This window comes from Podarcis liolepis, assembly GCF_965112155.1.
Source record: "Podarcis liolepis genome assembly, chromosome: 6".
Classification (NCBI taxonomy): Eukaryota; Metazoa; Chordata; class Lepidosauria; order Squamata; family Lacertidae; genus Podarcis; species Podarcis liolepis.
Window position 1 is genome coordinate 3,667,799 of NC_139559.1, and position 11,552 is coordinate 3,679,350.

Genomic DNA, 11,552 nt, shown 5'->3' on the forward strand with positions numbered 1-11,552 from the left:
TTTATTTATTTGCTTTGAAGTGTGAGATTTGCTCCGTCCTTCCTTGCTTAAAGAGATGGGAAAGCAGCTGAGAATTATGTTGCTTTCTGCAGTCCTTTTTGTCTACCCAAAATGCCAGCTGTGTAGGTGGAAAAAACCAATGGGGCTCCTACACCTTTAATAGTTGGGTAGAAGAGGAAAGTTTAGCAGATACGGCAATTAAAGATGCAAGAGCCACAGGAACATCACTTTAGAGATGGTGGAGGAAGGAAAGGCAAAAATTGGACTACTGTGCCTTTAATTATAGTTGTGTAGAAGCAACATGGCAGAAAGTGATGGCAGAAAGTGAGGAGGAATTAAAGAACCTTTTAATGAGGGTGAAAGAGGAGAGCACAAAATATGGTCTGAAGCTCAACATCAAAAAAACTAAGATCATGGCCACTGGGCCCATCACCTCCTGGCAAATAGAAGGGGAAGAAATGGAGGCAGTGAGAGATTTTACTTTCTTGGGCTCCATGATCACTGTAGATGGTGACAGCAGCCACGAAATTAAAGGACGCCTGCTTCTTGGGAGAAATGCAATGACAAACCTAGACAGCATCTTAAAAAGCAGAGACATCACCTTGCCAACAAAGGTCCGTATAGTTAACGCTATGGTTTTCCCAGTAGTGATGTATGGAAGTGAGAGCTGGACCATAAAGAAGGCTGATTGCCGAAGAATGGATGCTTTTGAATTCTGGCGCTGGAGGAGACTCTTGAGAGTCCCATGGACTGCAAGAAGATCAAACCTCTCCATTCTGAAGGAAATCAGCCCTGAGTGCTCACTGGAAGGACAGATCCTGAAGCTGAGGCTCCAAGACTTTGGCCACCTCATGAGAAGAGAAGACTCCCTGGAAAAGACCCTGATGCTGGGAAAGATGAAGGGCACAAGGAGAAGGGGATGACAGAGGACAAGATGGTTGGATAGGGTTCTCGAAGCTACCAGCATGAGTTTGACCAAACTGTGGGAGGCAGTGGAAGACAGGAGTGCCTGGCATGCTCTGATCCAGGGGGTCACGAAGAGGCGGACACGACTAAATGACTAAACAACAAGAGAGAATTTCAGCAGCTGCAGCCTAGGACTATTAAAGGCAGAGGAACCCTGTCATCTTCTGTATCTAGGCACTCTGGGATGGGAGAGGGGAATGGGCAGCAAGAACCCACCTGCGATTGGTGTGTCAGTCCGGTTTCATCCCTAGTTTTTTAGAGACTGGGGCACTTCCAGACTGCCACTATTTCCGCGGGGGATTCCGTCAAATTCAGGTTGCGCAATTGCAGTTGCTTTGGATGTGTTGTGCAACAATCTCACTTCCCCCAAAGGCTGGACTTTTTGCAGTTGGGAAAGTGCACTCGGAAGTGTGGGAGGACACACTTGACGCAACATTGTGTGACCTCCCCCCCACCCCCCAAAAAATAACAGAATGAATCTTCTTTAAATAGCTTGTCGTCTTAACCTCTCTGCAAATAGATCAGGATGAAGCGCCCTGGACAAATCTCTGCAAGCCCCCTGCTGACCTTCGCTGAGGTCCTGAGCAAACACATTTCCTCCCCCCAGGACTGCAGGCCTGTGCAAGAGAGACAGGCAGAGACAGGGTTGTTGTAATGCGGCGAAAATTCAGACCTGTGCAGCCACAGATGAGTACTTCCCAGCCTGCTCTTGGAGCTTCTGACTGCAGCTTGATACACAGCCATGCTGGCAAGGGATGATGGGAGTTGTAGTCCAAAGTGGGCTGCGACTGATAAGAGTTGTAGTACACAACAGCAACTGTAGAGAAGTTTTCAATGTTTTATTGTGTTTTATAATATTTTGTTGGGAGCCGCACAGAGTGGCTAGAGCAACCCAATCAGACAGGTGGCATATAAATAATAAAATTATTATTATTATTATTATTATTATTACTACTACTACTACTACTATTACTACTACTACTACTACTACTACTACTACTACTACTATTGCACCAGATTGTCAAGGGTCATTGTAAACAAACAGTAGACCATGGGTAGGCAAACTAAGGCCTGGGGGCCCGATCCGAGCCAATCGCCTTCTCAATCCAGCCCGCGGACGGTCCGGGAACCAGCGTGTTTTTACATGAGTAGAATGTATCCTTTTATTTAAAATGCACCTCTGGGTTATTTGTGGGGCCTGCCTGGTGTTTTTACATAAGTAGAGTGGCTTTTATTTAAAATGCATCTCTGGGTTATTTGTGGGGCATAGGAATTTGTTCATTTCACACACACCCCCTCCAAAATATAGTCCGCCCCCCCCCCCACAAGGTCTAATGGACAGTGGACCGGCTCCCTGCTGAAAAAGTTTGCTGACCCCTGCAGCAGACTTTGGAGAAGATCTTTTCTTGCATTTGCCGCTAGGGGGAAGCAGGATCCCATTTTACAAGACACCGCTGTTTTCATTCCCAGTGCTTACCTGGAGCTCTCAAGAGATTCCCAATTTAGTTTAAAAACAAAGTGATACACAGAAACCTCCCAGTGGGCTGAACCCCAGTTCAGAAGCAACATCCGGTTATCCCTTCCGCGTATGGTACATGTCAGACAAGAAGGATAGCAAGGGAATTGCACCCGAAGTTTAAATCGCTGGGTGCTTTTCTGCTAGTGGTGGTGCATGTGCAGGAGAGAGCAGAGAGGCATTTGTAACGCAGATGAGCAGCTTGGGCAAGGTCCAGGCCTTCTCGGGGAGAGTCAGCTGCTGAAACTTACGCATGTGAACTTGTTGAAAACTCTTCTTTGAGGAAGCTGCCCTGTTATGGACTGAGTTGAATAGGATCCAAACTGCAGCAGTCTGATTGGTCCTAGAGCAATAGGATCCAAAATGCAGCAGTCTGATTGGTCCTAGAGCAATAGGATCCAAAATGCAGCAGTCTGATTGGTCCTAGAGCAATAGGATCCAAAATGCAGCAGTCTGATTGGTCCTAGAGCAATAGGATTCAGAATGCAGCAGTCTGATTGGTCCTAGAACAATGCAGCAGTATGATTGGTTGGCAGGAACTACCCAATCCTGCTCCAGATAGAAGTGAATCCACAACCTGATTGGCTTACAGTAGAATTCCGGAATTAGCCAATCATGTGCAGCCCATTGTGTAAATAATGTATATAAAGCAGATACTGTGAGGGGACTTTCATTCATTCCTCCTCACCACTATGAGCTGAATAAAGAGCATGAAATCACTTTGCGACTCTGAGTATATTTCATGCCCACTGGATTTAATAAGAGGTTTGCTGCAAGTTACGTCTTGTGACTCTGAAAAAGCACTCAGCCAGGACTGTGAAGCTACAGGACTTCTAGTGCTCATAATGTGGATTTCTTAAACTTCCCATCCCAAAAGGAACCTGAATAAGAACTCCTGAAACCAGCTTCCTATCGAGCCTCTATATCGCTTTTTTTGCTTATACTGTGCCTTCGCCAATATAGTTCTAATTGCATTTTATCTATGATCATGAGATCTTTCTACAAAAATTGTATGCACTTATTGAAATAATTTGTATTTTGCATGTTTGCATGGTCTGCGCATGTTTCTCGCTTTGATTCGGTGAACTTCATAGTTTTGCAAAGACCTAGCGAAAGATGAGAGAAGGTAGAAAACGACGAGGCAGGCGGCCACTAGGGGGCATGTTTGCTGTGCTGGGGGGTTCAGTACAGTGGTACCTCGGGTTACATATGCTTCAGGTTACAGACTCCGCTAACCCAGAAATAGTGCTTCAGGTTAAGAATTTTGCTTCAGGATGAGAACAGAAATTGTGCAGCGGTGGCGCAGTGGCAGCAGGAGACCCCATTAGCTAAAGTGGTGCTTCAGGTTAAGAACAGTTTCAGGTTAAGAACAGACCTCCGGAATGAATTAAGTATGTAACCAGAGGTACCACTGTACTTTAAAAGGGTATTTTTGAAAGGCTGCATCTCATGTTCATTTTTAAAAATTATCTTGGAGGAAATAATAGTAATGTTAAAATATTTTAAACCTTAAGAAGAAGAAGCTGTTCAAACGTTCCTAAAATGATGTTGGTGCAATTAATGTCACTTATTTATAAAGCACGACATTTACGCTCTGCATAATGACAGCAAGGTCCCTCTGTGAAGGCAACATGTCAATCATCACCCAGCCCTAGCATTAGGCAATAGCAAGGATAAAGCTCTCATTTGCTCCTAGCCAGGGTGGCTGTAACCTCACTGTTGGGGGCACTGTGCCCCTGAATACCAGTGCCTGGATGCAGGCTAAATGGCCACTGACTGTTCCAGCAGCTGGGCTCTTAACGTTCTTATGGAGCAGTAGATTCTGGGGTGCCATTGGAAAGGCCGCAAGTGGTCAGTTAATTCAGACTGCAATCCTGTTGTTGTTGTTTAGTCGTTTAGTTGTGTCCGACTCTTCGTGACCCCCTGGACCAGAGCACGCCAGGCACTCCTGTCTTCCACTGCCTCCCGCAGTTTGGTCAAACTCATGCTGGTAGCTTCAAGAACACTGTCCAACCATCTCGTCCTCTGTCGTCCCCTTCTCCTTGTGCCCTCCATCTTTCCCAACATCAGGGTCTTTTCCAGGGAGTCTTCTCTTCTCATGAGGTGGCCAAAGTATTGGAGCCTCAGCTTCAGGATCTGTCCTTCCTGTGAGCACTCAGGGCTGATTTCCTTAAGAATGGAGAGGTTTGATCTTCTTGCAGTCCATGGGACTCTCAAGAGTCTCCTCCAGCACCGTAATTCAAAAGCATCCATTCTTTGGCAATCAGCCTTCTTTATGGTCCAGCTCTCACTTCCATACATCACTACTGGGAAAACCATAGCTTTAACTATACGGACCTTTGTCGGCAAGGTGATGTCTCTGCTTTTTAAGATGATGTCTAGGTTTGTTCAGGCTGCAATCCTAGAGACTTCTTATCAGGGGTGCCAACTTGAATAAAATATTTGGGGGGAACTGGTAAGCCTCACCCCGCATAATTGATCACAAGACATGGCACACACAACCCATTTAAATGGCAATGCCCATCAACTGGGGTGGGGCTCAGCACCCTCAAATATTTTATTGGGGGCAAAGGGACCTCAACTGCTAGGAGTTGTCTCCAATGATGATTTATTACCCACTCATGTGACTGGGTTTCCCCACCAACTTTGAGCAGCTTCCAGCAGAATATAAAACAACGCAGTGATGGAATTGTCGAAAGGCCCTCGGAGCTGGACCTCAGCATCCAGGCTGAACGATGGAGATGGAGACGCTCCTTCAGGTATACTGGGCCGAGGCCGTTTAGGGCTTTCAAGGTCAGCACCAACACTTTGAATTCTGCTCAGAAATGCGCTGGGAGCCAACGTAGTTCTTTCAAGACTGGTGTTATGTGGTCTCGGAGGCTGCTCCCAGTCACCAGTCTGGCTGCCGCATTCTGGATTAGTTGCAGTTTCCGGGTCACCTTCAAAGGTAGCCCCACATAGAGCGCATTGCGGTAGTTCAAGCGGGCGATAACCAGAGCATGCACCACTCTGGCAAGACAGTCTGCAGGCAGGGAGGGTCTCAGTCGAGAGTAAGACCCGCTGACCTCAGTGGGACTTCTAGGCAAACCTACATAGGAGGAATCAAGCCCAACAGCCCTCTCGCCTCCTGCAGTATCCAGAAACTGGTTTTCAGAACCATTCCTACCTCCCAACTGCAGGCAGAAGAAAAGAGTTTTGGCTTTGATATCCCGCTTTATCACTACCCTAAGGAGTCTCAAAGCGGCTAACATTCTCCTTTTCCCTTCCTCCCCCACAACAAACACTCTGTGAGGTGAGTGGGGCTGAGAGACTTCAAAGAAGTGTGACTGGCCCAAGGTCACCCAGCAGCTGCATGTGGAAGAGCGGGGAAGCGAACCCGATTCACCAGATTACGAGTCCACTGCTCTTAACCACTACACCACACTGGCAGAGCATCACCACCTTGGCTTGTAGCTATCGATAGCTTGTCTAATCTGCTTTCCAAGTTGGTGGCCATCTCTGCCTCTTGTGGCAGGGAGTTCCATAGTTTAACTATGTGCTGCGTGGAGAATAATTCCTTCCTTTCCTCTGTCTTGAGTCTTCCAGCACTTAGCTTCACAGGATGCCTACAAAGTTCTCATTGTCAGGAGAGAGGAAGAGCAGCAATTATCCGTCCAGGCCCAGATGTAGCCGTTGCTGACACCAAACATTTTGGGGGTATTGCCAATCTCGCCCTGCCTCCTGGTCCTGGACTGCTGCCTTCTATTTTATAAACTCTCCTTGGACTAACGAAACAACCCAAAACGACCTAGCTGCAGCTTCCAGGCTGCCTTCACCACCTCCATCCTGGGCTTGCCTCCTGCCAGCTGCGTCTGGGAAAGGCTTTGAGGTGGCATTTCCTCTTGCGCGGAGGCGATGATGCTCAGAGGCTGGCCGGCTTGAGAAGGAGCAGGAGTTGCTCTCGGCCCCTCCTCTGGGTCCCTGTGGGCAGGAGGTGGAGCCGCTCTGCTCTGCTTTTCCAGGCGGGAGAGAGGCTGGACCACAGCAGAGTTTCAAACCAAGTCAGTAGGACGGGAGTCTCCCCAGGACTCGCGGCTGCTTGGAGGAGAGAGAGATGCAGCTGGAATATCTCCATCCGGCTGCTGCTTCCCGGTCCAGCCTGCCTCCCCTATGCGAGGCTGGAGGAGGAGGAGAAGGCAGCCAGCTGGCCGTGGGCTTCGGCAGGTACGTAGCCCCAGAGCTGTTCCAGGGGTCCCGTTCGCCGCTGGCCCCCGAAGGGACCAAGCCTCCGTACAGCTACATTGCCCTCATCACCATGGCCATCCAGAGCACCCCAGAGAAGAGGATCACTCTCAACGGCATCTACCGCTACATCACGGCGCGTTTCGGCTACTACCGGGAGAACAAGCAGGGCTGGCAGAACAGCATCCGCCACAACTTGTCTCTCAACGAGTGCTTCGTCAAGGTGCCGCGGGACGACAAGAAGCCCGGCAAGGGCAACTTCTGGACCCTGGACCCCGACTGCCACAACATGTTCGAGAACGGCAGCTTCCTGCGGCGGAGACGCCGCTTCACCCGCAAGAGGGGCACCGAGGGCCACAGGAAGCCGCTGGCCAAATGCCCGCTGTTTGTGGAGAAAGCCATCAAAGTAGAAAGTGGTTCCGGTTCTTCGTCAGCTGCTGTGGGCCTGCTCCAAGGTTCCTGCCAAGAGAAAACGCTGCCCTTAGAGGTGCCCGTCGTTGGAGGCCGAAGCCCCGGTGACCCGGCCCTTCCTTGCCAGGAGCACCTGGGCTCCAGGGGCCTGGCCTGCGCCAAGAGCTACCCACCAGGGCAGCAGTGCCTTGCTCCGCCGCAGCTGGTGCCCAAACTTCACCCGTACGACCGACAGGCCTGCTACCAAGCCCTGCTGGACTGCTCCCAGGCAAAGGAGCCAGCCCTGGAGGGCATGCAAGCCAGCCCTCTTAGCCAAGCGGGCGACAGGATGGCGCAGGCACCCGCAGAGGCTAAGGAGCCCCTTCAGGGCAGCCCCAAACCACCTCTGGGGCCTCCCAAGAGCGGGCAGGATGGGAAGGTTTTGGGGCAGCTGGCCCCAACTTTCCTGGGCCCTAGCAAGGGTGCCCAGGCCTGCAGCCGCCAGCCGTCGCCTTTGGAAGGCGAGGCCTATGCCAAGCCTGCTGTCTTGCCCGTCTTCGGCTCCCTGGGCTACTCGGGAGCCGATTCCCTGAGCGGGAACTACCAGTGCCGCCTGCAGGCCCTGAACTTCTGCGTCAACGAGCATGGTGGCTGCAGCACAGCCTTGGAGCACCTTTTGACAGCCACCGTGGCCCCTGGGTCCTCGGTCCCCAGCCAGCCAGCCCCCTTCATGCCACTTCAAGGAGAGCAGGAAGCCTGGGGCGGGGGGCCCTTCTCCCTCCAAGGGGGCAGCGGGTACCAGCTAGGGCTCCCCCACTGTCTCTACAGGACCCCTGGGATGTTCTTCTTTGAGTGATGGAGGGGTTCAGGGGGCGTGTTTCGGGACCAGACAGCACTCGCGTCCTCCCCGCCGGGGGACCAGGGCTCGACCCCCCCATGTAAGTTATTGACTCTTGACTGGCAGAGCGAAGAAGGGACTCTAAAATAGCAGAGCCCTCCAGCTTCCGACTGGCAACGCTATCGTCCCGTCCGGATAAAAACAGCAACAGCAGCTCCCAGCCGGCGGATGGAACCTGCTTTTTTTTAAGAAGGAAAAATTGGTTAGCGGAATAAATGCACTCCCCACTTCTTGATGCAGATTCGCGTTCTCTGTCGGCCCGGGTGGGAACTGGGCAAAGGGGAGGGGGCAGGGGTCGGGACTCATCTGGGCATGTGGTTTGTGGCAGGACAGGGCTGGAAGGTTTCAGAAGTGGGTTTTTGCCAGGGCATGAACGGTGTTTGCAAAACATCCTCTGAATTCGCCTCGATTAACCATGTTGCATTCTGGTCTGCAGCTCGCTAAGCAAGCAGATGTGCTCAGTGTAGGGGTGGCCCAAGGTCTCTGTGCCCAGAGGGGGCTGCTGGGGGGTCCTTTTGACCCAGATGTGGCTGCCAGGTGGCCAGAATTTTCCCCTTGACCCAAGGGAAAAGTAAAACCAGGGCTTGTGGAAGATGTTAGGTGGTTTCATGTTGTTTTCCTCCTTTCTGTGAGTTTTATTTTAAAATAAAGAAGCCTGCCTTCTGCACATGCACATAGGTAGCCTTGCCTTGTGGCAACTTATTTAACAAGAATGTCCCATGTCATTGGGAAAAAGCCACTCTGAGCATTCTGTTTATTTATTGCAGTTAAAGGTATAGGTACCCCTGACCGTTAGGTCCAGTCGCGGACAACTCTGGGGTTGCGCGCTCATCTCGCTCTATGGGCCTAGGGAGCCGGCGTTTGTCCACAGGCAGCTTTCTGGGTCATGTGGCCAGCAGGACTAAACAACTTCTGGTGCAACAGGACACCGTGACGGAAGCCAGAGTGCATGGAAATGCCGTTTCCATTCCCACTACAGTGGTACCTATTTATCTACTTGTGCTGGTGTGCTTTCATACTGCTAGGTTGGCAGGAACAGGGACCGAGCAACCGGAGCTCACCCCGTCGCGGGGATTTGAACTGCCGACCTTCTGATCGGTAAGCCCTAGGCTCTGTGGTTTAGACCACAGCGTCACCCTACAGCTACAATTTATTGCAGTTACATCCCAGCTAATCCCTCCTTTCCTCCAAGGAGGTAGGTTAGCATAAAAAAGGCCAGCTGGTCCAAGGTCACACCTGTGTGACAAATTGAGGATTGAACCTGCGCTTTTCCACGCCTGTTCCGACAGTTTAACAATTATATGACTACACTAGCTGTCAGAAAAATTCTGGATCTCCTTATCTGCATTGGGGGGGGGGAATAGTTTTTCTTTGCAATATGCCTCATGGGGTTTTTAAAAAGCGCTTTTCTCGAAGGAAAGCACTCCGTATATGCTCTAAAGCACCAGAGGATACAGAATGCTGGAAAGACAATTCTGCAACCTTTTACACACCCTTGGCTGTCTCCTTATTCCACTTTCTCTTGGGTCCACCGCTCTGTGTGTGGTGAGGGCACAGCAGCCCCTTGGCATAGGTTGGTTTTTGGGCCAGTGGCCAGCAACTACTGTCTGCCCCCCCAAAGGCTCCCCAGTGAGATCTCCCAACTCTCCGGACTGAAGGAGTTTTAGAGCTGTATGCTGTGTTGGTGTTTTTAAGAAGGATGTCTCTGCGAAAAAGCAACAACCCACACATCTGGATTCTGCACCCAGTGGCGTAGCGTGGGTTGTCAGCACCTGGGGCAAGGCAAGTAATTTGCGCCCCCTAACCCGTGGATTTGCGCCCCCTAACCCTAGCCCCCAGATGTTGCGCCCAGTGCAGCCGGGCCCCCCTGCACCCCCCACGCTACGCCACTGTCTGCACCCCCTTTTTTAAGCATTTTCGCAGGTCTATCCCTGTTCTGGTGCAAATATCTAGGGTGCTCCCAGATGACTTGTTAACAGATTTGTTTGCAGGGAGTTTAGACGATGTTGGATTCATTCCTTCTGGGGAGTTTAGACGCTTTCCCAGTCACTTCCCTTACTGCAAAGGGCATGTCCAAACCGTGCCCTTTCTATTGGGATTCTGTCCTATCCAGGCTGCACACTTAGTGGATCTGGAGCTCTTCCCTAACGAATGCGATTCCCCAAAAGATTGAGCTTTTTGCAATGAGGAGAGCGATGGGGAAATGGGAGTAAACAGTGTGAGGCTGACTTTTGCCTTGAAGCTAAGTTGTGCAGCACTCAACAGGGGGAAAGGTTTCAGGGCTGCAGCATTCTCTCCTCTGGCCCTGATCCCTCGCTTTCCACACACTGACAGGACATGGCAATTTCACGGCTTATACCTGTGCCAGGGGGAAAGGTTGCCTTCTTAATGTCTGAGGTTCAAGCTCCTGTGGTGGGGCTGAAAACTCCCACCAAAAGTTCCCCAAATTGAGTGAGTGTCTCAGAAGATGCTGCATTTTCGGTCCTGTCGCCCATCTTGACTGCCAGATGTTCGGAGCAAAAGGCAGGAAGCGAAATTGGCCCCCTAATTTCCTGGGGCTGTTTGTTCAGCGGTATCAGATGGGCCTCGGCCATCCTGATCGAGCCCATCCATCGCCTGGGTGAAAGGAAGCCTTTGTTTGACAAGGCTCCTTGGAAGCAAAGACTCAGAATTGCAACCTTCAGAGATGCAAAAGCCCACCCAGCCTCAGAGCAGGCAGAATGGGACGCTCCGTGGTTCACTGTCTCACGATGTCCACAACAAGTGTGCATGGATGCCGCCTTGAACCCAGGCAAGGCCTGTGTTCAAATCCTGGCTCAGCTGCTAAGCTTGCAGGGGAGACATGAGCCAGCCACACTTGAGCCAGCTTCTCAAGAAGGGGGGGGGGGAGTCAGTTTCCCAGGGATATATGCAAGGTTTCTATGCTGAAAGGGTTTCTGTACGTGGAGAAGAGCCAGATCTTATTGCCCCTTTTTGTACGTGGAGAAGAGCCAGGTCTTATTGCCCCTTTTGGGAATCCTGAAATGGAATCAGAGAGGTCGCTGTCATTCCTGCATTGCACGGGGCTAGACTAGATTGGGTCCTTCCATCTCCATAATTCTGTGCTTCTAAGGTGCTCTGGATGTCATCCCCTCCAACATCCATGACCAATGTGTGTCCAGTTTCTGCCTACCTCCAGGCCCTTCCCACCCCCTGCTTGCGGTCACCTGTTCCCCAAAAAGCAGCTTGTGAGTTAGGAAGCTTTTCCTGCTCATGTTTATCTTTCTTCTCCTTCCATGCCATTCCCATGTGTGGTTCTAGTCCTTCCCATTTCCTGCAGGACAGAACTTCAGTTATATGGAAACTGCTGTCCTAATAGGTCTCTATCTCTATCTCTCACTTGGACTACTGCAATGCGCTCTATGTGGGGCTACCTTTGAAGGTGACCCGGAAACCCGGCAGCTAGACTGGGGACTGGGAGCGGCCGCCAGGACCACATAACACTGGTCTTGAAAGACCTACACTGGCTCCCAGTACGTTTCCAAACACAATTCAAAGTGTTGGTGCTGACCTTGAAAGCCC

General features: G+C 50.9%; 1 protein-coding gene and 1 long non-coding RNA gene across 2 annotated transcripts in view; both read left to right on the forward strand.

Moving 5' to 3' along the window:
• The window catches only part of LOC310708973, a 52,675-nt gene extending 50,767 nt beyond the window's left edge, over nt 1-1,908 (forward strand). The window contains exon 2 of the long non-coding RNA XR_014527275.1: nt 668-1,908. This is a non-coding gene — a long non-coding RNA (uncharacterized lncRNA). The remainder of the gene's footprint in view (nt 1-667) is intronic.
• Nucleotides 1,909-5,584: 3,676 nt separating this feature from the next.
• On the forward strand, nt 5,585-8,230 carry FOXS1 (forkhead box S1). The gene has a single exon (XM_083507592.1). It carries the CDS (start codon nt 6,576-6,578, stop codon nt 7,947-7,949), a length of 1,374 nt encoding a protein of 457 aa, XP_083363718.1. The 5' UTR covers nt 5,585-6,575; the 3' UTR covers nt 7,950-8,230.
• Nucleotides 8,231-11,552: the final 3,322 nt, after the last annotated feature.